The sequence below is a fragment of the Salminus brasiliensis genome, chromosome 5 (assembly GCF_030463535.1).
Source record: "Salminus brasiliensis chromosome 5, fSalBra1.hap2, whole genome shotgun sequence".
Classification (NCBI taxonomy): domain Eukaryota; kingdom Metazoa; phylum Chordata; class Actinopteri; order Characiformes; family Bryconidae; genus Salminus; species Salminus brasiliensis.
In genome coordinates this window covers 1,503,183-1,530,560 of record NC_132882.1, presented here as the reverse complement: position 1 = coordinate 1,530,560, position 27,378 = coordinate 1,503,183, and the positions used below count along the sequence as shown (strand labels likewise).

General features: G+C 42.1%; 1 protein-coding gene across 1 annotated transcript in view; it reads left to right on the top strand.

The window, feature by feature from the left end:
• The first annotated feature begins 6,809 nt into the window (after positions 1-6,809).
• The window catches only part of LOC140555809 (uncharacterized), a 59,649-nt gene continuing 39,080 nt past the window's right edge, over positions 6,810-27,378 (top strand). Inside the window, 11 exon segments of the mRNA XM_072679127.1 lie at positions 6,810-6,873; positions 9,031-9,121; positions 9,990-11,186; positions 12,395-14,332; positions 14,562-14,735; positions 15,500-15,673; positions 16,437-16,610; positions 17,786-17,959; positions 19,265-19,311; positions 19,460-20,002; positions 23,076-24,703. Of these exon segments, the coding sequence (XP_072535228.1) occupies positions 9,072-9,121; positions 9,990-11,186; positions 12,395-14,332; positions 14,562-14,735; positions 15,500-15,673; positions 16,437-16,610; positions 17,786-17,959; positions 19,265-19,311; positions 19,460-20,002; positions 23,076-24,703 (6,099 nt within the window). The 5' untranslated portion in view covers positions 6,810-6,873; positions 9,031-9,071.

The window sequence follows — 27,378 nt, the reverse complement described above, 5'->3', positions numbered from 1 at the left end:
TGGTGATGTTGGACGAGCCTGTTAGCCGGACCGCGCTAACCCCTCAGTAGTGATGTTGGACGAGCCTGTTAGCCGGGCCGCGCTAACCCCTCAGTAGTGATGTTGGACGAGCCTGTTAGCCGGACCGCGCTAACCCCTCAGTAGTGATGTTGGACGAGCCTGTTAGCCGGGCCGCGCTAACCCCTCAGTAGTGATGTTGGACGAGCCTGTTAGCCGGACTGCGCTAACCCCTCAGATTCAAGATGGCGCCGCTGACGACGGCCGCCATAACGACTGCTCTGACCACATCTAGCTTTTTCTTAGTTAAATTTAGTGTTTTTAGCTATTTTATTCAACCCTTTTCATCATGGCTCGTATTGTATACGACCGAGAGACTCTTCTTTCTGTTAATTTACAATTCACTCACCTTAAATCGCTGCTAACTCCGGATCCAAGCTGGCCGAGAGAAATCCTGAAGGAGGACAAAGGACGGGACGCCGAACTCCACAAGAAGCGACACCGAGGAAAGCGAGCCGGCGTCAGAGACAGACTGAGAGCCAGGGCACACAGGGCACCTCTGCCTAGTATTCTCCTAGCCAACGTCCAGTCTCTAGACAACAAACTCGACGACCTCCGGGCCAGAATCAAGTTCCAGAGAGACATTCGGGACTGCAACCTCCTCTGTTTCACCGAGACATGGCTGAACCCAGCGATACCGGACCACGCCAGCCAGCCGGCCGAGTTCTTCTTGGTACATCGCATGGACAGAACTGTGGAGTCGGGGAAGTCAAGAGGTGGTGGAGTATGTATCATGGTGAACAACAAGTGGTGCGACAGTGCTAATGTTGTGACCCTCGTACGCTCCTGCACACCAAACCTGGAGCTGCTCGCCCTAAAGTTTCGTCCCTTCTATCTTCCTCGGGAGTTCACCTCGGTCATCGTCTGTACAGTGTACATTCCACCCGATGTGCAGAAGGACACAGCGCTGTGTGAGCTTCACGACACACTCACACAGATCCAAACCCACCATAAGGACGCTGCACTCACTGTTGTTGGGGATTTTAACAACGCCAACCTCAAAAGTGTGGCAGCGAACTTTCACCAACACATCACCTGCCCCACCCGGGGCCACCGGACTTTAGATCACTGCTACACCACACACAAAGACAGCTACAAAGCGCAGTCAGTACCACCGTTTGGAAAGTCAGACCACGCCGCCATCTTTCTCCTACCAAAATATAAACAAAGGCTGAAGCAAGAGCTTCCGGTGGTGAGAGAGGTCGAGCGCTGGACGGACCAATCAGTGGCCACGCTGCAGGACGCTCTTGATGACGCGGACTGGGACATGTTCCGGCGCAGCTCCGATGACGTCAACATGTTTACGGAAGCGGTCGTGGGTTTTATCGGGAAAGTAGCGGACGACACCGTCCAGAAATCTACAATCAAAACATTTCCCAATCAGAAGCCCTGGGTGGATAAAAGCATCCGGGAGGCTCTGAATGCCCGCACTGCTGCCTACAACACGGGACTGATCAGCGGAGATATGCAGGAATACAAGTCTGCGTCATATGGAGTAAGGAAGGCGGTAAAGGAGGCGAAGCAGCGCTACGGGAGGAAACTAGAGTCCCAGTTCCAGCAAAACGACTCTAGGAGCCTGTGGCAGGGACTGAGAACAATAACGGACTATAGGAGCCCACCCTGTGGACTGGGAAGTGCAGACTTATCTCTGGCGAACGAGCTAAACACCTTTTATGCTCGCTTTGATGCTGCAGCCGGCAACGTTAACTACAGTGACACCGGCACAGCTGACATAGAGGAGCACGTCAGAGAACAAAGAGCCTTCACCATCACAGAGAGAGATGTACGGCGGGTGTTCAGAAGAGTGAATACCAGGAAGGCTGCGGGACCCGATGGCATCTGTGGTCGAGTCCTAAAAGCCTGTGCAGATCAGCTAGCCCCGGTATTCACGGACATCTTCAATCTCTCACTGACGCAGGGGATTGTTCCATCGTGCTTCAAACAGTCCATCATCGTTCCTGTCCCGAAGAAACCACAGCCAGCCTGCCTCAACGACTACCGCCCAGTCGCCCTCACATCAGTCGAGATGAAGTGCTTCGAGAAGCTGGTGAGAGACTTCATCACATCCACGCTGCCCGACACCCTGGACCCGTTTCAGTTTGCATACCGTCCAAACCGCTCCACAGATGATGCCATCGCTCACCTTCTCCACACATCGATGACACATCTGGATGCTGGGAGGGGTAATTATGTTAAAATGCTGTTTGTGGACTACAGTTCAGCATTTAACACTATTATTCCCTCAAGACTCACCACAAAGCTGGAAGATCTAGGTCTCCACCCATCCATCTGTGACTGGATCTCCAACTTCCTGACTAACAGACCACAAGCTGTTCGGGTAGGCAAGCATGTCTCACCCACCCTCACCCTCAGTACCGGAGCCCCTCAGGGCTGTGTCCTTAGCCCTCTGCTGTACTCGCTGTACACCTCAGACTGCAAAGCCACTTCCAGCTCCACCAACATCATTAAGTTTGCTGACGACACAGTTGTGGTGGGCCTGATCTCAGGAAATAACGAGAAGGCCTACCTGGAAGAGATTAGAACCCTGGAGAACTGGTGCCAGGATAATAATCTCCAGCTAAATGCCAGCAAAACGAAGGAGCTGATTGTGGACTTTAGCAGGAAACAGCAGAGGAGCTACCAACCCGTCCACATCAGTGGAACGGCGGTGGATAGGGTAGGAAGCTTCAAATACCTTGGAGTGACCATCTCTCAGGACCTGTCATGGAGTTGCCACATCAACACCATAACGAAGAAGGCTCGTCAGCGCCTATACCACCTGAGACGACTGAGGGACTTCAGACTGCCCTCCAAGGTACTACGATCCTTCTACTCCTGCACCATCGAGAGCATCCTCACGGGGAACATCACAGTCTGGTTTGGGAACAGCACCAAGCAGGACAGGCAAGCGCTACGACGAGTGAGACGTTCAGCAGAGCGAATCACTAGGATGGAGTTTCCTGACCTGCAGTCCATCTACAAGAAGCGGTGTTGGACCAAGGCCAAGAAGATTGTGAAGGACCCCAGTCATCCCAACAATGGACTGTTCTCTCTGTTGCCCTCGGGGAAACGCTTAAGTTAAGGTTTAGTTAAGTTTAAATGTAGATTTTTATTGTATAGCTTGATGTGGGCAGACTGTCATAAAAGCATTTCACTGCAAGTTATATTGTGTATAAATAAGATTAGATTAGATTTGACTTGATTTGATTTAGTGATGTTGGACGAGCCTGTTAGCCGGACCGCGCTAACCCCTCAGTAGTGATGTTGGACGAGCCTGTTAGCCGGACTGCGCTAACCCCTCAGTAGTGATGTTGGACGAGCTTGTTAGCCGGACTGCGCTAACCCCTCAGTAGTGATGTTGGACGAGCCTGTTAGCCGGGACACGCTAACCCCTCAGTAGTGATGTTGGACGAGCCTGTTAGCCGGACCGCGCTAACCCCTCAGTAGTGTTGTTGGACGAGCCTGTTAGCCGGACCGCGCTAACCCCTCAGTAGTGTTGTTGGACGAGCCTGTTAGCCGGACCGCGCTAACCCCTCAGTAGTGTTGTTGGACGAGCCTGTTAGCCGGACTGCGCTAACCCCTCAGTAGTGATGTTGGACGAGCCTGTTAGCCGGACCGCGCTAACTCCTCAGTAGTGTTGTTGGACGAGCCTGTTAGCCGGACCGCGCTAATCCCTCAGTAGTGATGTTGGACGAGCCTGTTAGCCGGACCGCGCTAACCCCTCAGTAGTGTTGTTGGACGAGCCTGTTAGCCGGACCGCGCTAACCCCTCAGTAGTGATGTTGGACGAGCCTGTTAGCCGGACCGCGCTAACCCCTCAGTAGTGTTGTTGGACGAGCCTGTTAGCCGGACCGCGCTAACCCCTCAGTAGTGATGTTGGACGAGCCTGTTAGCCGGACTGCGCTAACCCCTCAGTAGTGATGTTGGACGAGCCTGTTAGCCGGACCGCGCTAACCCCTCAGTAGTGTTGTTGGACGAGCCTGTTAGCCGGACCGCGCTAACCCCTCAGTAGTGATGTTGGACGAGCCTGTTAGCCGGACCGCGCTAACCCCTCAGTAGATGTTTGAGAAAACTGGGTGGTCCATAAAGATTCCATTTCAAACTGTGTGCAAAAGGTTCTGGCCCGGCGGCCCGGCAGTGGACAACAGGCCGAAGTCTCTGAGCTTTACAGTCTTAGTGTGAGAGAATGGAACGGGTTCAACAGCGCTGACGAAGCAGAAGCAGTTTAGCTCCACCCATTCAGCCTACAGCAGTTTAGCCCCACCCATTCAGCCTGCAGCAGTTTAACTCCACCCATTCAGCCTACAGCAGTTTAACTCCACCCATTCAGCCTGCAGCAGTTTAGCCCCACCCATTCAGCCTGCAGCAGTTTAGCCCCACCCATTCAGCCTGCAGCAGTTTAACTCCACCCATTCAGCCTGCAGCAGTTTAACTCCACCCATTAAGCCTACAGCAGTTTAGCTCCACCCATTCAGCCTACAGCAGTTTAACTCCACCCATTCAGCCTACAGCAGTTTAACTCCACCCATTCAGCCTGCAGCAGTTTAGCTCCACCCATTCAGCCTGCAGCAGTTTAGCAGTTTAGCCCCAGCCTCATTTACATACATTTATAGACCTCATTTACATCCTCATTTGCATATTTCAGTGACAGTAACAGAAGCCTTGTGTTTCTGGATGAGGGGGAGGTGGAAAAGCCATTGTGTGGAAATGAATTATGAATTTTATAAAAATCAAACAGATGAAAAGAAAAATGGAATATCTCAAATCTCATCTGAGAAATGATCATTATTATAATATAAATGTTCATACGGTCACTCCCTCTGTACCCTTTCCCCAAATCCTTAATAAATAAATAAATAAATAAATATTAGATAAATATAAATAGATAAATATATCACATATTTTGAAAACATTGGGAATAGCTACGCCAGGTTTGTTGTTGTTACTTTATTAATTAATTGTTTGTGGAAAATAACACCTTCATAAATAGTTAAACAATTAAGCAAAAAAACTATTTAAAACTTAATTAAATTTCCATCCTTTTATTTCTACAGTGTAGAATTTAACTAGTAACAATATTAATAATTAACACAATGCTTCTATTAGTACTAACGCAGCAGTATTGGTTCTAGATACAGTAATACTGATATTAGCATTGGAACTACTGCTAGAACTCTGCGCACTAGCTAGCTAAGCGCCCTACGTAGTCTCCTACTCTGCCGAATGAGACGCAGCCCGAAACCCCGCCGCTGTCTGCGCGAAGCACCGCGAGAACTGCCCGGCCTGCGCGACAACCCTTCGTAAACGGGTTTGGAGAATACGGAGCTGCGAGCCAGCGTCCCTCCTCCCACAGCTTCATCACACAGCTTCAGCTCTGCTCCTGGTTCCGATCCGGTTCTCAGGCGCCTGAATCGGACAGCTCGAGTTCGGAGTGTACAGTCAGCGCATTATCCCGTCCCTCATTTATTCAGTTGATCAGTTACTTCACTTCTCCTCAGAATTTCAGGTTCAGGAGTCCCCCATTGTTTCTGGAGTCGCTGTCCTGCAGCACCACCTAGCGGACACAGCGAGGAGGCGCAGCGGCTGGATTAACCACTAGACCCCTGTATTTTGCTTTTCAAAATAAAAGACCCTGTACGCGTGCATGTGTCTGATATGATTATACAATAATGAAATTATTCATCTTAAACAGATATATATATATAGTCTATAACAAATACATGAACGATAATAATAATAATAATAATGTTCCTCAGTAACTCTATATACATATTTATTAATAGCATGTTCTGGATATCTTTAATTATATTCATCCATCTTGTTACCTGTGTTACCTGTTATTAGTTAACTATGTAACTGTTATTTGATCAAATTTAATAAACCTGAATGTGGTAAATCTCTAAAATTGGTTATGTATAATAATATGTATGACTTTGCAGATAATTAGAATTGTCATGTACTAAATTACTAAATAAAGGTCTAGTTTACAGCGCTAACGACTCCTGAATGTTTCCTGGGTTAGTGATTAAAGGCAGAGCTGATAGTTTTCAGAGTTTTCCTAAATGTTTTCCACGTCAGATATATTTGGTGATTCCTAATTGACCTGGTTAATCAGACTCCGTCCTCCACATTTCCCCTCAGGCCTGCAGGGTGGGGATGGGTCGGTCCCGAGCGATCTGGCTCTGTTTCAGTTAGGGCTGCATGTAGTGGGTCATGTGATTGGCCCTCTGGCAGAGAAGTGCAGACCCAGTGAGCTGGTGGGAGACCAAGTGTTCAGGCCACCCACCCGTCTGACCCCTCAGAGAGAACCTTCTCCAGATCAGGGCAGATTATCAGAGACCCTGAAGGACGGGGTCCTCGTTTTTCTGCTGAATCTCACCTGGATGCAGCTTTTCTTCTTCTGCACAGGTGAATGTGTATTCTGTGCAGTGATGCTTTGTTGATGGCTTATTAGAGAGCTGGTTCTTTTGACTCGGCTCACTAAAAGGAGTCGATTCTTTCAGCTCTCAAGTCTTTTGTTTTTGTATTTGATATTTTATTTTTGTATCCATATAAATAATAAACATTTGATATCATACATACAGTATGTTTACATTAGTACTTCATTTTACACAAAACTTGATTAAAAAAGTCAAAGAGCTGAAAGAGTCGACTCCTTTTAGAGAGCCGAGTCAAAAGAACCAGCTCTCTAATAAGAGCTGGAATTGCCTTCAGTACTGCAGAGCCCTCCTCCTGCCCCCCTGCCCCCCTGCAGGAAGGGTCGGGCTGAAGCCTGTAGAAGCAGAGGAGATCAGACCAGTGCTGAGGGTCTAACCCGGTAAGACCACCACTAACACACCTGTACACACACTGAGCAGCAGATTAGAGAGTGTGTGTGTGTGTGTGTGTGTGTGAGAGAGAGTTTGTGTGCGTGTGTGTGTGTGTGTGTGTGTGTGTGTGTGAGTTTGTGTGTGCGTGTGTGTGTTAGGAAACCAGCACGGTGAGCAGGGTGAACAGGGGGGGGTGTGTTCAGTCTGCTGGGTTTAATTTGGGTGTAGTTTTTATTAGGTTTAGTGGATTAACAGACACCCTGTAGAGGAGTACTGTCAGATCTTTCAGCCTGAAGCGGGTCGGGTTCGGATAGGAAGGAAGGGTCGGGGTGGGTCGGGGTGGGTCGTGTTGTGCTGGACCCTCTAAAGGTCTGATCCACGGATAACGGTACGCTGGAGTCCAGCCAGCCCCCTTTACTCTCGATATTACGGTAAATGCACTGAACCTAAAAACTCGCCCTAAGAGCAGAGAGACAGTTAGACTGACTGACCAACAGAGTTCCTGTTCATAAACTGCAGGAAGAAACAGAACTGATGAAGCTGAATAAGTAATGTTATAAAGTGTCTTCTGATGTCTCATAGAGCTTTATAACCTTTATAAACACTTTATAAACACTTTATAACCCTTATAAACACTTTATAACCTTTATAAACACTTTATAAACACTTTATAACCTTTATAAACACTTTATAACCTTTATAAACACTTTATAAACACTTTATAACCTTTATAAAAACTTTATAAACACTTTATAAAAACTTTATAAACACTTTATAAACACTGTATAACCTTTATAAACACTTTATAACCTTTATAAACACTTTATAAACACTTTATAACCTTTATAAACACTTTATAACCTTTATAAACACATTATAAACACTTTATAACCTTTATAAACACTTTATAAACACTTTATAAACACTTTATAACCTTTACAAACACTTTATAAACACTTTATAACCTTTATAAACACTTTATAAACACTTTATAACCTTTATAAACACTTTATAACCTTTATAAACACTTTATAAACACTTTATAACCTTTACAAACACTTTATAAACACTTTATAACCTTTATAAACACTTTATAACCTTTATAAACACTTTATAACCTTTATAAACACTTTATAAACACTTTATAAACACTATAACCTTTATAAACACTTTATAACCTTTATAAACACATTATAAACACTTTATAACCTTTATAAACACTTTATAAACACTTTATAACCTTTACAAACACTTTATAAACACTTTATAACCTTTATAAACACTTTATAAACACTTTATAAACACTTTATAACCTTTATAAACACTTTATAAACACTTTATAACCTTTATAAACACTTTATAAACACTTTATAACCTTTATAAACACTTTATAAACACTTTATAAACACTGAGCTGAGTTTCCTGATTGTCAGAAATTCTCATAAAAAACAACAATTTCACCATCAAATCCTTGATCATCAGTGTAAATGAGGAGAAGTTGTACTGTATATGTAAATATTTAATAATTATGTAGAATAGTAATATAATAATAATTTGGGGACATTTCACCATATATTTAATATATATTAAAAAAATTCCAAACTGCAGTTCTATGTAATTCATGCATTTTTCTCATAATCTTCACACAGTGCTTCAACGGTTCCACCAACTTTACCCACACTTGAACACTTCATTATGCTACAGCTTCATATTATGATTAGACTGCTGATACTTTTTTAATTTCTCTGCTTTCCCACTTTTCCTATTTTTGTCTACCCTCTTATATGAAATATTTTTATAATATTACTGTATTTATTAATAATTGCTCTTTCAGTGTAACGGTGACCCTGAGATCTCAACTTTGTTCCACCCCATGTGCAGGCGATGCGATAATAACAATAAAGTCTCCTTGAATCCTCAAACATTTCAGAGAGGTGGTCCATGGCTATCACCAGTGCAAATTCAGGGATATTTCCCTGTATGTAATGTCATCCAGCTGCAAACCAGAACCAGACCAGTATAAGCTAAAACAGACCAGCTCAGACCAGTATGGAAGTTATGCTGATCTTTGCTGTTTGTCCAGCAGAGGGAGCTACAGAATGTTGATCAGTAGATCATCAGGTTCAGCTTCAGTGTGTATTAATTAATGGATGAACTCTTCACAGGAGTGAAGCTCTTGCTGTGTGTGTCTGGAGAGGAACTTTCCATGATGGACCTTCAGAACTCCAGCAGTGAAGGAGGAAACTCTGACCCAAGGTGAGAAACCTTTACTCAGAGCTTAGAATGATGGTAAATATAAATATAAATAAGGTTTAATGTTGTTTTGGTCAACAGAACCAGTTAAGATGATCCAGACGTGTTTAATAGCAGTGGTTCTCAACACTGGTCCAGGAGAACCTCCTGCTCTGTGTATTTTAGTGTTTACCCTGCTCCCAACACTCCTGATCCAGCTAATCAGATAATTAATAAGCCCTTAACGTTAAAGATGGTGTGTAAGAGCAGGAAGCAACTTAAATGTGTCTCCAGAAGCAGGGTTGGTCACCACTGTTTTATAGGACATAAAAAAGCACACATCCACATCTGAACCAGTCAGCTTCAGTGGAGGAGGAGGAGGAGCCTCTGACTCAAGGTAAACCACTCTGAGAATGAAGAATCTCAAATATAGCCCTGAACCCAATTCTATTGTGATGTAAATATCTAAAAAGAAAAATGTAGTTATTTAAGAGGTTCATTAATTAAATGTAAGATATGATGAAAATAAGCTGATTGAGCACAGCCAGACTTGAATGTAGGCAGTTCTTCTACATGTAAAACTTACTTATATTGAGGCTGACCATCCGAGTGATGTAGCACACTATGTCATGATCATAAAAAAGACACAGAAGAGCTGGAAAAATGAAAACCATGGAAATAAAAAATAATAAAAAGGCAGGTGGTGTTAATGTTATGGCTAAAGGGTAAACCATGTCTGATGCAAACAACGTTTAGAAGACCTTAGAAGATGTGTTATAGAGGCATCAGATGACATTTGATTAGGAATTAATACAGAAATCCAGATACATTTTTCAAAGGGCTCACTTAGCTATAGAAGTAGTTTAATAATGTTTGTATTTAATGTTTCCAGACCAGTCTCTCCAGTGTCCAGCTGTGTGTCTATGAAGAGTGACCAGTCCATGGAGAAACCTCCTACGCTAAGCAGGGGAGGAGTGTCCAGCTGTGTGTCTATGAAGAGTGACCAGTCCATGGAGAAACCTCCTACGTTAAGCAGGGGAGGAGTGTCCAGCTGTGTGTCTATGAAGAGTGACCAGTCCATGGAGAAACCTCCTACATTAAGCAGGGGAGGAGTGTCCAGCTGTGTGTCTATGAAGAGTGACCAGTCCATGGAGAAACCTCCTACGTTAAGCAGGGGAGGAGTGTCCAGCTGTGTGTCTATGAAGAGTGACCAGTCCATGGAGAAACCTCCTACGCTAAGCAGGGGAGGAGTGTCCAGCTGTGTGTCTATGAAGAGTGACCAGTCCATGGAGAAACCTCCTACATTAAGCAGGGGAGGAGTGTCCAGCTGTGTGTCTATGAAGAGTGACCAGTCCATGGAGAAACCTCCTACATTAAGCAGGGGAGGAGTGTCCAGCTGTGTGTCTATGAAGAGTGACCAGTCCATGGAGAAACCTCCTACATTAAGCAGGGGAGGAGTGCCCAGCTGTGTGTCTATGAAGAGTGACCAGTCCATGGAGAAACCTCCTACATTAAGCAGGGGAGGAGTGCCCAGCTGTGTGTCTATGAAGAGTGACCAGTCCATGGAGAAACCTCCTACATTAAGCAGGGGAGGAGTGTCCAGCTGTGTGTCTATGAAGAGTGACCAGTCCATGGAGAAACCTCCTACATTAAGCAGGGGAGGAGTGTCCAGCTGTGTGTCTATGAAGAGTGACCAGTCCATGGAGAAACCTCCTACATTGAGTAAGGAAAAAGCGTCCAGCTGTGTGTCTATGAAGAGTGACCAGTCCATGGAGAAACCTCCTACGTTAAGCAGGGGAGGAGTGTCCAGCTGTGTGTCTATGAAGAGTGACCAGTCCATGGAGAAACCTCCTACGTTAAGCAGGGGAGGAGTGTCCAGCTGTGTGTCTATGAAGAGTGACCAGTCCATGGAGAAACCTCCTACGTTAAGCAGGGGAGGAGTGTCCAGCTGTGTGTCTATGAAGAGTGACCAGTCCATGGAGAAACCTCCTACGTTAAGCAGGGGAGGAGTGTCCAGCTGTGTGTCTATGAAGAGTGACCAGTCCATGGAGAAACCTCCTACGTTAAGCAATGGACATCTGACCTCTGAGTAAGTTATTATCATGTAGTGTAACACTGATCAGTAATTAAGCGATAGTTGCTCTTGTTGCTTCAAACCCAGACTGAAGACCCTCCTCTTCTGAGAGTACTCAGGCGAAGAGAAGAGTACTATGGTCTTGACTTGTGTTTAGTAGAGTCTAAGATTAGAGGATCTGAATTTTAGTCTATTTAAACTAGCTGAGGTTCTTCTTCAGTAAACAGTGAAGCTCCTCTGTAAGTCGCTTTGGAGAAGAGCGTCTGATAAATTTCTTGTATGTAAATGTTAATTTAAAAAAAAGAACCGAACGGTTCTCAAACATAACATTAAGCCCCAAACACAGCATGCAAACCACAACAGAGTCAGGAATTATTATAGTTATTTGCTCCAATTGCTACTGCAAAGGGAACCAGTTGGGTTTAGCAATCACAGGCATTAGCAAATGAGACCAAAGAATATTAATTAGGGGTGTAACGGTACACAAAAGTCATGGTACGTCATGGGGTTTGGACCTTACAGCTCGGTACAGCGTGAAAAAACATTAGACTAACCAGGTTTCCTTTTAGGACATTTAAACAGACAGTCATGCAAATTAGTTTAGACTGTTGCTATTGGCGTACAGCACAGTTAATACAGTTAATACGGTCTGCAGTGCGTTCATTAAGCTGTAAAGTGTAAAAGTTAGCATGTTCAATGTGTTTGAGCACACATACCCTACAGCTGTCCAACAACACCTACATACCGTTCTTTCATTCAGTCCTCTATTATTTCCCAAGCTGAAATAAGATGTAAAAGTCAGAATTTAATCAAAGTCATTTTAATCAAAGCAGAACAGTGAGAGATAAAGAAGATAAAGGGGAGGCATGCTACAGTTACCATAGCAATGCATCTACATAACTACTACATTTCCCAAAATACCTTGCAAATACAATGGTACACAGGTTTTCAATGTTATTGGAGCAGAGCAACCTCCTCACCCCATTTTCAGGACCACTTTCTGAACATTTGTGACGTTCAGCCGTCTGGAGCAGTGTTATGTAGTTTGGTTCACTCATGGACTGTGAAAAGATTTTCATAAATTTGACAAGAAGTGTATTGATAATTATTGTAAATATAACATTACATTACATAAAATAAACATTACATGTTTAGTCAAATGTAAGTCAGTCAGTGGCAGTTTGGGCAGTTTATCATGTGTATTACTGTGTGGTATCTTTTAGGCAGCGCTCCACAAAAGCAGCTTGGTGCACACAGACACTGATGGAGGAAACTGCCGACCTGCAGCAGGATTCTTACCAACCAGTGGATGACATCCCGCTCACAATCTTGAAGAATCACAAATCCAGCATGAAGAACAAGTATGAGATCTTATGTGAGGGAATAAAAACTCCAGAGCACCAAACCCTCCTGAACAGGATTTACACTCAGCTCTACATCATAGAGGGAGAGAGTGACGGGGTGAATGAAGAACATGAGGTTTTACAGATGGAGAAAACATCCCACAAATACTTACAGGACTCTCCAATCAACTGCTCAGATATCTTTAAACCTCCACAAGGTCCTAAAGGAGGAGCAGAAGAAGGGGACGTTAGAGGTGTGAGGACTGAAGATGAAGAGCCAAAGGTCCAGAAGCTCAGAACAGTGCTGACTAAAGGCATTGCTGGGATTGGAAAAACTGTCTCTGTGCAGAAGTTCATTCTGGACTGGGCTGAAGGAAAAGCCAATCAGGATGTAGAGCTGATGTTTGTTCTTCCGTTCCGGGAGCTGAACCTGATTAAAGATGATCAGTACAGTCTTCATCAACTTCTGTGTGTCTTCCATCCTGAGCTCAAAGATCTGGAGCCAAAGATCTATGATGTGTGTAAAGCTGTGTTCATATTTGATGGTCTGGATGAAAGCAGAATTCCACTGAAGTTTGGAGAGTATGAGAAAGTGTCTGATGTAACCATGACATCATCAGTGAGTGTTTTGATCACAAACCTGATCAAAGGAGATCTGCTTCCCTCCGCCCTCATCTGGATCACCTCCCGACCAGCAGCAGCCAATCAGATCCCTCCTCAGTTCATCAACCGTGTGACAGAAATTGAGGGATTCAGCGACCCACAGAAGGAGGAGTACTTCAGGAAGAGGATCAGTGACCAAGACCAAGCCCAGAAGATCATCTCCCACATTAAGACAGCGAGGAGCCTCCACATCATGTGCCACATCCCCGTCTTCTGCTGGATCTCAGCCACTGTGCTTCAGAGAATCATGGAAGAAGACAGTGATCCAGAAATCCCTAAAACTCTGACTGGAATGTACTCCCACTTCCTGCTCACTCAGACCAGCATGAAGAAGGAGAAGTATGAGGAGGAAGAGGAGAGAGACCCACAGAAACTGCTGGAATCCAACAGAACCCAGCTTCTGAAACTGGCTGAACTGGCTTTCAAACAGCTGATGAAGGGCAATGTGATGTTCTATGAAGAGGACCTGAGAGAGAGCGGCATTGACGTCACTGAGGCCTCAGTGCATTCTGGGATCTTCACTGAGATCTTTAGGGAGGAGTGTGTGCTTTACCAGAGGAAGATTTACTGCTTTGTTCATCTGAGCTTTCAGGAGTTCCTGGCTGCTCTCTATGTGGTTTACTGCTACCAGAAGAAGAACATAGAGATGCTGGAGATGTTTAAACCTCAGAAAGGCTCGTGGTCTGAGAACATGGCAGTGGCAGAGCTGCTGTGTGCAGCTGTGGATAAAGCCATAAACAGTAAAAATGGACATCTGGATCTTTTCCTTCGTTTCCTGATGGGCATCGCACTGACATCCAATCAGAGAATCCTACAGGGTCTACTGACACCCACTCACACCAACTTAGAGAAAACCATAGAACACATCAAGAAATTATTAAAATATTTTTATGGTCTTTCAACTGAGAGAGCCATCAATCTGTTCCTCTGTCTGTCTGAAATAAATGAACAGTCTCTCTCCAGAGAGATTCAGGAGTATCTAAAATCAGAGAAAACCTCAGAAAAGCAGCTTCCTCCTGGACAGTGTTCAGCACTAGCCTATATGCTAATGTCCTCAGAGGAGGTTCTGGATGAACTGGACCTGAAGGAATTCAACCCTTCAGATGACGGTTATAGGAGACTGGTTCCAGCAGTGAGTGTCTGCAGAAAGGCCTTGTGAGTATTATATCTACATTAATTTAACACTGTGTTTTAGTTTATTTAAGGTTTTTTAATGCTTGTTACAGGTTGACACAGCTAGAGAATGTAGTCTCAGGGGTTCTGAACCTGCTGGTTGTTGTAAAGTGTGCATCTACTGATAAACCAAAATTCTCAGTTCCTGTTACACTTTATTTTACATGCCCTTTTTTAACTGTACAATGTACTGTCTTTATAATTCTTACAGACTAGAAAACCATTATCTTTCTGAGGACTCCTATAAAATGATCTGCTCAGTTCTACAATCAGTAAACTCCCCCCTGAAAGATCTGGAGATCAGTAACAATGACCTGCAGGATTCAGGAGTGGAGCTGCTCTCTGCTGGACTGAAGAGTCCTCACTGTAAACTGGAGACACTCAGGTAGGAGTGAATTAATTAAATAATTATCATATTCCTAAAATAAAAATAAGCTGAGAAGGTGTGTTTATTATATGTGGTTCAGAAATCTACTGTAGTTTAGAAGTCCTCTCTAATTATCAAAGCAATTTAAAAATACACAAATGATGTGGTGTCTAATTTACAAATGCTGCTTTGAGTGAACTGTGAGAAAGTACTGTAACTGTATTATAAACTTTTTTGATGTTGAACTTTCATTACTGCTGTACAGGAAGCATCTGGCTGGTAGGAATAAAAAGTAGCCACACATGGTGGATAAAAAATGAGACAGAAAACCTGAATAAATGAGTGGAGAAACATGCAGAGAGCAGATGCAGATATAATGATGCAGTTAATATCCTTCCACGCTCTGTGACATGTAAGAATATGCTGGCCCGGTTTGCCTCGGTTGGTGCTCACCTGACCAGTGTTTCAGTGACTATCATGACTTTAGTGTTTAGATCTGTGGAAATTAACTCCCTGGTGGCCGGAGGGGGCCTCAACCTGTATCCACCCTTACAGACGTTAGGGGAAAGTTTTTGTAAGTTCTTGTTAAAAAAACATCAACCATGATTCCATTTAGATTCCAAATAAAAGGAAAACATCCAGGGGTGAATACTTTTTATAGGCACTGTATGAAGAATTACGTACACTGAATGCTTGGAGACCAGTGCATGATCCAAAGTTGCACAAAAACTGGAGATGGAGAATGACATTTAAACTACAATTTACTGTATTTGCTTTTCTAGACTAACTTGTGCTAACCTCAAGACACACACCTGTAAACAACTAGCGTCTGCTCTACAATCTGTAAACTCCTCCCTGAAAGATCTGGACCTCAGTAACAATGACCTGCAGGATTCAGGAGTGGAGCTGCTCTCTGATGGACTGAAGAGTCCTCACTGTAAACTGGAGACACTCAGGTAAAGGTTCTCTGAATATCCCCGGCCAGCATGTCCACCTCTGGTGAAAATGTTGGTTACTGTGAACAGTTAAGTGAACAGAAGATAAAGTGATCTCCAGTAAGTAAAAACATAAGCATTTTATGCAACAAAAGAAACTTATTTTTGTGTTGTTTCAATTGTAGAAAAAAGAAAAGCATGTAAAGGTTTCTTAACTTTTACAAAGATTTGAATGACTCCACAATTATTGTCCCAACAATCAGCAGCCATGGACTTCTCTAAGCAGCTGCAGAGCACTCCAAACATTAACATGCCAAATACTCACAAGGCAGCAGAAGACTATAAGAAGCTGGCAAAGTGTTTCCAGGTAGCCATCTTCTGCAGTGATCAGAGGGGTGGTTTGAGAAAAAGGTTGCAGAATTTGATGAAAAGAACACCTCTCCAACTGTTGAAAACTGAAGTGGATCAATAATGCTTAGAGTTTGTGTTACAGCCAGTGGCATGTGGGACATTTTACTGGCAAAAGAAGGAATAGGTTCAGTTAAATACCAGAAAATTCTGAAAGCAAACATCAAACATCTCACCATCTGTAAAACAACTGAAGATGTAAAGAACTGAACTATCCCTAGCTACTACAAAAGGTGTTTACAAGCTGTGATACTCGCCAAAGATTTCTAAGTAATGCACATCATCATGCACAGTGTTATTTTGAAACCCAGATGTTAACCAGGGGTGCCCAACATGCCAAACCACTGTACACATGACAGTTTCTCTCTTTTTGCAGGCTGGCTTTGTGCAATCTTGGGTATAAAACGTGTGATGCTCTCTGCTCAGCTCTACAATCTGTAAACTCCTCCCTGAAAGATCTGGACCTCAGTAACAATGACCTGCAGGATTCAGGAGTGGAGCTGCTCTCTGCTGGACTGAAGAGTCCTCACTGTAAACTGGAGACACTCAGGTAATTTCATGAGAATTAGGTTGTACAAAATATGTGATATTTAATGATATTTAGATATAAAGGGATGAGGTAGGCGTATACATTTCAGTTTGTAAGAATATAAGAAGGAACAGTTTTGTGAACCGGGGGTGGGGGTAAATGTTTTACAGTTGGGTGGGTTGCCTGGCTGTGACCATTCAGCTTAATTTTATTATTACTTGAATTTGATTGTTAGATTACTGGAGTAACTAATAGGGTAGTTACGTTTTTCACTCTGGTAATTTGCTCGTTGGATAACTGTTCTCCAAATACACATGAAATAATTATAGTCAAAATGTACTTTGAAAGAGTAGAGTGGGACTATGTTTTGGGTTCAATACAAATTTTATTACCTGGATCTGGCAATTGAGACACTAGCATTCTGGCTCCATGAAGGCATTATATGTTATGGCAAAGAGCACAAACCTTCTCTATATGCAGACGATCTCATTTCAGACCCGACTGTCTCCCTGACTCAAGTACTGGAGATTTTAGATTTTAGTATTTAGTATTAGTATTTTTATTAGCTAAAATAAAAAATGATTAGTTAAAACTTGCCAAGCTCACTTTCCTAAAGGGAACCTCCAGTCTTTTCCACAAGACATGGTCCTCTGTTTTAAATTACATGATAATGTTACAGTGACTGAAAGTGACTGTGATGCTTAATACATTATATACCAAATAGCCTGACTTTATTTACTCAGTATTAACCTCAGTATTAACCTCAGTATTAACCTCAGGATTAACCTCAGGATTAACCTCAGGGTTAACCTCAGGATTAACTACATTTCTTTCCCTGTCTCTCTCTCTTCTTTTCTTTTTCTCCAAGGCCCTAGGGATGAATATTGTGGGTGGGCGGGTGGCTTTGAGGGATGGGTAATGATTGTATAAGGAATATTTGTTTAACTCATGCTTTTCAGGTGTTTCATATGTCGTCTGTACATCCCATGATTCCTTTTTATTCTTAAATCCAATAAAAGTAATTTCAAAAAACAAAACAGAATGTACTTTTTTTGGTTAATAATTTGTTTATCATATCTCCTGTGTGATATCAGTGTTTATATATATATATATATGTATATTAACAGAATGTGGTGTGTACTGTTTGTGTACTGCAGTTGTTGTTTGATCACCCTAATTTTCCTTCTGTTCTGCAGATTATCTGGTTGTATGGTTACAGAGGAAGGCTGTTCTTCTCTGGCTTCAGCTCTGAAATCAAACCCCTCTCACCTGAGAGAGCTGGATCTGACCTATAATCACCCAGGAGAGTCTGGAATGAAGCTGCTCTCTGATCTACTGCAGGACCCACACTGTAAACTGGACACACTCCGGTATGTAGAGCTGTGTGTGTGTGAGAGTCTATGCTATAATCAGAATGGTAATATAATCAGTGGTCCATGAGAGTGCCTACCTGTATATCATCAATCAACCGCTATTTAAACTAAGGGTGACCCTCATTTACAATGTAGCCAAGATATTATACAGAAGGAATTAAAGCATCTAAGCTTACATTTATGATGGAAAAAGAATAGCAAAATCAGGCAAACAAGACCATTAATTTAGTTATAAAATAATACATAACGTAAAACGTTAAAAATACGATAAAATCAGGCTACCAAAACAAAGCAGAAAATAATTAAATAACAAATAGGTAAAAGAAAAAGATAAAAAAGAAATGATAAGGATAGAAAACAGTCAGAAATACGATAAGTAGATGTCAGTGTGTTTCCCACCGCACTGCTGGAGAGGACTAACCTACTTTTTGAGACAGTGTACAGTGATTAGTATTGTAAAAGTCTCCAGTGATAAATCTCACAGCTGAGTGGAAGATGTATAAGGGTTTGAGACTATTAACATAAGCATGTATAAATGTTACAATATAGCAAAGTACTCTTAATAACCCTTTTTCTAATGTGCATTGGGAAACATTTTGTTTTGAGACAAAGTTTTTGAGTAATTTTTAGTAATTGAGTGACCCTTTCAATTATAGATTCCTACAGGGTAGTAAGTAGTAAAAATCAAAGATAGCAAAGCTAGTGAGCACACACACGCCCAGAGCGGTGGGCAGCAAACCCCAGCACCCAGGGAGCAGATGGTGAGGCGTCTTGCTCAAGGACCCAACAGCGGCAGTTTGCAGAGCCTGGGTATTGAACCCACAACCCAGAGCTCTAACCACTGAGCACCACTGCCCCTAACCAAACCTTACATTTACATTTACAGCATTTAGCTGACGCTCTTCTCCAGAGCGACTTACAAGGTAACGCGTATTACAGATTACAGTATTACAGGGTCAGTGTAGTGTTAGGAGTCTGGCTCAAGGACTCTTATTGGTGTAGCACAGCATAGCCACCCAGACCAGGAATCGAACCCCAGTATTCCACGTGGTGTGGTAGCTCAGTGGCAGGTAGTGGTGTTATCTGTTGCTCCACACCAACCACTATATAATAATAATAATAATATATAATATCCTATAATAATATATAATATCCTGATTTAGTGTTTCTAATGGTGGAGGGACATTATTCATATATATTTACATATATAATGTAAAATCCTGTATAACAGAATAGGCCCAAATAAACACGCCATAGCAGTTATCCACAGTAATAATGATGTGTGTGTGTGTGTATCGTTAGGCTGGAACATGGAGGGCCAATCAGAATGAAATCAGGACTAAAGAAATGTAAGTTAACTGTGTTCAGTATAAAACACACACACACACACACACACACACACACACATCAATAAAAGTTAAACCTAATTGGAGTGCTTTCTTTTACCATAACTGTGTGTGTGTGTGTGTGTGTGTGTGTGTGTGTGTGTGTGTGTAGACTTCTGTTATCTCACACTGGACCCAAACACAGCACACACTTCTCTGTATCTGCCGGAGGGGAACAGAAAGGTGGAGCATGTGGGAGAAGATCAGCCGTATCCGGATCATCCAGACAGGTTTGAGCTCTGTGAGCAGGTCCTGAGTGTGGAGCGTCTGACTGGACGCTGTTACTGGGAGGCTGAGTGGAGTGGGAGAGGTGGGAGCATTGCACTGTCCTACAGAGGAATCAGCAGGAAAGGAAAGACAGATAACTCTCAATTTGACAGAAGCAAGCTGTGCTGGAGTCTGTGTAGCTCTCGGAATGCAGACTCTGACAGTGATGACTGTCACATTGTCAGACATAATTATTTAGGATCATACGTACGTGCCCCTCCCCCCTGGTCCCGGAGAGTGGGGGTGTATCTGGACTGGCCGGCTGGCACTCTGTCCTTCTACAGCGTCTCACCTGATACACTGACCCACTTACACACCTTCAGCTCCACCTTCACTGAGCCGCTCTACGCTGGGTTTAAATTGTACTCTGACTCCTCAGTGTGTTTGTGTGATATAGAATAGTGTATGTACACAGATTATCATGACTGTGTGTGTGTGTGTGTGTGTGTGTGTGTGTGTGTGTGTATATGTGTGTGTGTGTGTGTGTGTTACAACAGTAAATGTTGATGTAACATATTTCAATAATTTTCAAAAGAAAAATGGTTGAGAATCCAGAACACACACACACTCTTCTACACACACCTTGTGTCAACTGTCTGTATAATAATAATAATAATAATAACAATTCCTTCCTGCTGCTGTCAGACTCCACAACCAGCACTGTAGAACAGCAGAACTGTAGAACAGCAGAACTGCAGAACAGCAGAACTGTAGAACTGCAGAACTGTAGAACAGCAGAACTGTAGAACAGCAGAACTGCAGAACAGCAGAACTGTAGAACAGCAGAACTGCAGAACAGCAGAACTGCAGAACTGTAGAACAGCAGAACTGTAGAACAGCAGAACTGTAGAACAGCAGAACTGCAGAACAGCAGAACTGTAGAACAGCAGAACTGCAGAACTGTAGAACAGCAGAACTGTAGAACAGCAGAACTGCAGAACTGTAGAACAGCAGAACTGTAGAACAGCAGAACTGCAGAACAGCAGAACTGCAGAACTGTAGAACAGCAGAACTGTAGAACAGAACTGTAGAACAGCAGAACTGCAGAACGGCAGAACTGTAGAACAGCAGAACTGCAGAACAGCAGAACTGTAGAACTGCAGAACTGTAGAACAGCAGAACTGCAGAACTGTAGAACAGCAGAACTGTAGAACAGCAGAACTGCAGAACAGCAGAACTGTAGAACAGCAGAACTGTAGAACAGCAGAACTGCAGAACAGTAGAACTGTAGAACAGCAGAACTGTAGAACAGCAGAACAGCAGAACTGTAGAACAGAACTGCAGAACTGTAGAACAGCAGAACTGTAGAACAGCAGAACTGCAGAACAGCAGAACTGTAGAACAGAACTGCAGAACTGTAGAACAGCAGAACTGTAGAACAGCAGAACTGCAGAACTGCAGAACAGCAGAACTGTAGAACAGCAGAACTGTAGAACTGTAGCACTGTAGAACTGCAGAACTGTAGAACAGCAGAACTGCAGAACAGCAGAACTGCAGAACTGTAGAACAGCAGAACTGCAGAACTGTAGAACAGCAGAACTGCAGAACAGCAGAACTGTAGAACAGCAGAACTGTAGAACTGCAGAACTGTAGAACAGCAGAACTGCAGAACTGTAGAACTGCAGAACTGTAGAACAGCAGAACTGTAGAACTGCATAACTGTAGAACTGCAGAACTGTAGAACAGCAGAACTGCAGAACTGTAGAACTGCAGAACTGTAGAACTGCAGAACTGTAGAACAGCAGAACTGCAGAACTGTAGAACTGCAGAACTGCAGAACTGTAGAACAGCAGAACTGTAGAACAGCAGAACTGCAGAACAGTAGAACTGTAGAACAGCAGAACTGTAGAACAGCAGAACAGCAGAACTGTAGAACAGAACTGCAGAACTGTAGAACAGCAGAACTGTAGAACAGCAGAACTGCAGAACAGCAGAACTGTAGAACAGAACTGCAGAACTGTAGAACAGCAGAACTGTAGAACAGCAGAACTGCAGAACAGCAGAACTGTAGAACAGCAGAACTGTAGAACTGTAGCACTGTAGAACAGCAGAACTGCAGAACAGCAGAACTGCAGAACTGTAGAACAGCAGAACTGCAGAACAGCAGAACTGCAGAACTGTAGAACAGCAGAACTGCAGAACTGTAGAACAGCAGAACTGCAGAACTGTAGAACTGCAGAACTGTAGAACAGCAGAACTGTAGAACAGCAGAACTGTAGAACAGCAGAACTGCAGAACTGTAGAACTGCAGAACTGTAGAACAGCAGAACTGTAGAACTGCATAACTGTAGAACAGCAGAACTGTAGAACTGCAGAACTGTAGAACAGCAGAACTGTAGAACAGCAGAACTGCAGAACTGTAGAACAGCAGAACTGTAGAACTGCATAACTGTAGAACAGCAGAACTGTAGAACTGCAGAACTGTAGAACAGCAGAACTGTAGAACAGCAGAACTGCAGAACTGTAGAACTGCAGAACTGTAGAACTGCAGAACTGCAGAACTGTAGAACTGCAGAACTGTAGAACAGCAGAACTGCAGAACTGTAGAACAGCAGAACTGTAGAACAGCAGAACTGCAGAACTGTAGAACAGCAGAACTGTAGAACAGCAGAACTGCAGAACAGCAGAACTGTAGAACTGCAGAACTGTAGAACAGCAGAACTGTAGAACTGCAGAACTGTAGAACAGCAGAACTGCAGAACTGTAGAACTGCATAACTGTAGAACAGCAGAACTGTAGAACTGCAGAACTGTAGAACAGCAGAACTGCAGAACAGCAGAACTGCAGAACAGCAGAACTGCAGAACTGTAGAACTGCAGAACTGTAGAACAGCAGAACTGCAGAACTGTAGAACAGCAGAACTGTAGAACAGCAGAACTGCAGAACTGTAGAACAGCAGAACTGTAGAACAGCAGAACTGCAGAACTGTAGAACAGCAGAACTGTAGAACTGCAGAACTGTAGAACAGCAGAACTGTAGAACTGCAGAACTGTAGAACTGCAGAACTGTAGAACTGTAGAACAGCAGAACTGTAGAACTGCAGAACTGTAGAACAGCAGAACTGCAGAACTGCAGAAGAGCAGAACTGTAGAACAGCAGAACTGTAGAACTGTAGAACAGCAGAACTGTAGAACTGCAGAACTGTAGAACTGTAGAACTGCAGAACTGCAGAACTGTAGAACAGCAGAACTGCAGAAGAGCAGAACTGTAGAACAGCAGAACTGTAGAACAGCAGAACTGTAGAACTGCAGAACTGTAGAACTGTAGAACTGCAGAACTGCAGAAGAGCAGAACTGCAGAAGAGCAGAACTGTAGAAGCATGTCCCTGAAAATAACTCAGCAGCAGTGATACCACAAATGGAGCTGTATTTCTCACATCATGGAGTGAAAACTGATTGTGGTGCAACTCACCAAAACACACCTCTCAGTTCAGAGCTCTTGCAAGGACCAGACTTGAGCAGTTCACTCACTGGAGTCATCTAAAGAGCCAACTAAAGAATCATCTAAAGAGCCAACTAAAGAGTCATCTAAAGAGCCAACTAAAGAATCATCTAAAGAGCCAACTAAAGAGTCATCTAAAGAGCCAACTAAAGAGTCATCTAAAGAGCCAACTAAAGAGTCATCTAAAGAGCCAACTAAAGAATCATCTAAAGAGCCAACTAAAGAGTCATCTAAAGAGCCAACTAAAGAGTCATCTAAAGAGCCAACTAAAGAGTCATCTAAAGAGTCATCTAAAGAGCCAACTAAAGAATCATCTAAAGAGCCAACTAAAGAGTCATCTAAAGAGCCAACTAAAGAGTCATCTAAAGAGTCATCTAAAGAGCCAACTAAAGAATCATCTAAACAGCCAACTAAAGAGTCATCTAAAGAGCCAACTAAAGAGTCATCTAAAGAGCCAACTAAAGAGCCAACTAAAGAATCATCTAAACAGCCAACTAAAGAGTCATCTAAAGAGCCAACTACAGAGTCATCTAAAGAATCATCTAAACAGCCAACTAAAGAGTCATCTAAAGAGCCAACTAAAGAGTCATCTAAAGAGCCAACTAAAGAGTCATCTAAAGAATCATCTAAACAGCCAACTAAAGAGTCATCTAAAGAGCCAACTAAAGAGTCATCTAAAGAGCCAACTAAAGAGTCATCTAAAGAGCCAACTAAAGAGTCATCTAAACAGCCAACTAAAGAGTCATCTAAAGAGCCAACTAAAGAGTCATCTAAAGAGCCAACTAAAGAGCCAACTAAAGAATCATCTAAAGATCCAACTAAAGAGTCATCTAAAGAGCCAACTAAAGAGTCATCTAAAGAGTCATCTAAAGAGCCAACTAAAGAATCATCTAAAGAGCCAACTAAAGAGTCATCTAAAGAGCCAACTAAAGAGTCATCTAAAGAGTCATCTAAAGAGCCAACTAAAGAATCATCTAAACAGCCAACTAAAGAGTCATCTAAACAGCCAACTAAAGAGCCATTTAAAGAGTCATCTAAAGAGCCAACTAAAGAGTCATCTAAACAGCCAACTAAAGAGTCATCTAAAGAGCCAACTAAAGAGTCATCTAAAGAGTCATCTAAAGAGCCAACTAAAGAGTCATCTAAAGAGCCAACTAAAGAGTCATCTAAAGAGCCAACTAAAGAGCCAACTAAAGAATCATCTAAACAGCCAACTAAAGAGTCATCTAAAGAGCCAACTAAAGAGTCATCTAAAGAGCCAACTAAAGAGTCATCTAAAGAGCCAACTAAAGAGCCAACTAAAGAATCATCTAAACAGCCAACTAAAGAGTCATCTAAAGAGCCAACTAAAGAGTCATCTAAAGAGTCATCTAAAGAGCCATTTAAAGAGTCATCTAAAGAGCCAACTAAAGAGTCATCTAAACAGCCAACTAAAGAGTCATCTAAAGAGCCAACTAAAGAGTCATCTAAAGAGTCATCTAAAGAGCCAACTAAAGAGTCATCTAAAGAGCCAACTAAAGAGTCATCTAAAGAGCCAACTAAAGAGTCATCTAAAGAGCCAACTAAAGAGCCAACTAAAGAGTCATCTAAAGAGTCATCTAAAGAGCCAACCGGAATCATGATCAATATCAAAGCCATGTTCCATCAGGTGAGAGTGTAGAATCTGATGTAGGATCTTTGTGTTTTTGATGGTGGCTCCAAAGCTCCCCAAGCTGTGCAGAAAGACGGCTGATGACTATAAACATTTTCCCACCACAAGCAGTTGATACCTTCAGAAAACACGTGTGGATGTGGATGCCTGTGTGAAATGAAATGAAAATGGAAGGGGGGGGGCTTTGTAAAGAGGAACAGGGTTGATGTTGATGCATTATGTCACTGATGTCTTCACACATCTCTGGAAAAATAAGAGACCACTTATTTATGTCTCAGGTTTTACTATTTATAGAACATGTTTGAGTACAAATTAACAAATTATTTTTATTACATATAACATTCCCAATGTATTGTTATATATGAGTAATATATTGAAATATTGTTATTTAGAGCATGTATTTGTAGAAATGACAACTAAAATAACCTTCAGTGTTGTCAGACCTCAAATAACACAAAGAAATCAAGTTAAGATTCATATTTATCATGATTATTATATTATGATTATGTTGCACACCTGAGCAGTTCAGGTGTTTTTGTGACTTTTATCAATAATTTATAAATAGTTCTAATCAGAGGAGGACGGGTTGGATCCCCCTTGTGAGTCTCGGTTCCTCCCAAGGTTTCTTCCTCCAGCTCTGAGGGAGGTTCTCCTTGGTTTGCTCACTGGGGGTCTTAGATTGGTATGTCTTGTCCTCTTACTGATTCTGTAAAATTGCCACTACTAATATTTTAACTTTTGGAAATACAGAAATCACTATTTGGTGGAATAACCTTGATTGTCAATCATAGCTGTAATGTTTTGGCCACCTGTCCACACTGCTATTGGGTGACTTTATGCCATTCCTGGTGCAGAAATGTAGATAGATCAGCTTTGTTTGATGGTCTGACTGGACTGCAATGGTTGCCAGGTGTGTAGAAATGCTGATTTAAGAAACACATTGGAGTGTTCTGTTTTTTTCCAAACTGTATATGCATTATAATTATATATTATTAATTAATATATATAGTTAATATATAATTGCTGGCAATTTATGTGTAGAGTATGTGTAGAGACAGACATATGCTTATTTATACATTAACTAAACAATTCTGTTAAAAATGGTAAATAAATAAAAGAACTACCAATACTGTACAAACATGCATAACTCACATTTTCCTCTTTTTTGGATCCATGATGGTTTATTGTTTCTATGTTTTGGACACTCTGTGCCTTCAGGTTTATTATATAACTATGAGGACACAACATTGACTTTGAAAATGTGCTGCTTCAGTCCAGTGTTTGCAGGAGTTCTGGAGAAGTTGACCTGTTGATGGCCCTGTACACATGGACTGAACCAAACATTCAGGTAACATCCCCCCAATTGGAGAAGAATTTTTATATTTTTAATTTTTTCTTCATTTTTAATACTGGTCCAGGAGTTACCGAATGGATGAGATCTCCTTCACCCCACCCAAAGGGGTGTTCTCAGTGGGTATAAAAACATCACCAAACATGAACAGGTTTTATTAACTTTGTGTTAAGCTGCAAAAAATAACAACATGAAAGAAAGCGGATGTCACTGATTCTTAGATGCAGATTTTGAAAAAAGGTTCAAGAGGATTTATTAATGAGATTTATAAATTCCTACATACAAAAACTGTCAACTGAAAGACCACTGTTTCTTTACATTTGCTGTATTTTCTTTGAAGACCTCCAGTGTTTACACAATAATTCGATTTTATTATTCTATTACATGAGTGTTACATGTTTAAATGTTTATCCATGGACACACATTGGACTGGTTACAACTACTAAAAAGTTTTTATCCATGAAAAATGTTAGTTTTGTATTCCATTACATAAATAAAATAAATACATTAAAGTACTACCTTTGTGTACCTGGCATGAAACTATATTTGTCATGTCTTGAGTAAATAATATATCACTTTGAAAACTATAACACTATGACAAAGATTTGCACAGTATTTAACTGTAAAAACTATATTTAACTGGAAAGATCTTTATTTTAATGTTGCCAAATTGTTGCTGTGAGATCTCAAGTGGTTGCTATGTTGTAGCTAAGTGGTTGCTATGGTGTTGCTGAGTGGTTGCTATGGTATCCCAGGTGGTTGCTGCGATATTGGGAAGTGGAAGCTAAATAGGTGCTTTAGTGTGGCAAGGTGTTAGGTATGGTATTTGAGGCAGTTGATATGTTTTAGCCTAATGGAAGCCTAGGGTGCTGCTAGCTTGCTACACAGAAACGATGTGTCCAATTAAAAAGCTGCATAACAAGCCTGCATCAGCTCGAAAACTACACAATGAGTTAGGTGGTGAAAACCTAAAAAAACAAAACAAAAAAAATCAAAAATAAAAAAACTAAATTAATTTTATTACTATGATCTTTTAAACACAATTTGAAGAAAGAAATAAGATTTTGCCATCGGACGTACTTGCAGGATATTATTTAAGAAATAAAACAATTTTTATTATATTATTTAAGAATTTTTTTACTAAAAAAAATTATAGAAGACTCACACAGAAACAGGCCAAACATAAGCACCCAAACTACCAAACTGAAAAGACCAACCAACCATAAACTGGCATGAACACAAACTCAAGACCATGCACCTGTGCACATGCACACAACCACACCAGGGAGGACTGAAACAAAGGGTCACTTATACAAAGGGT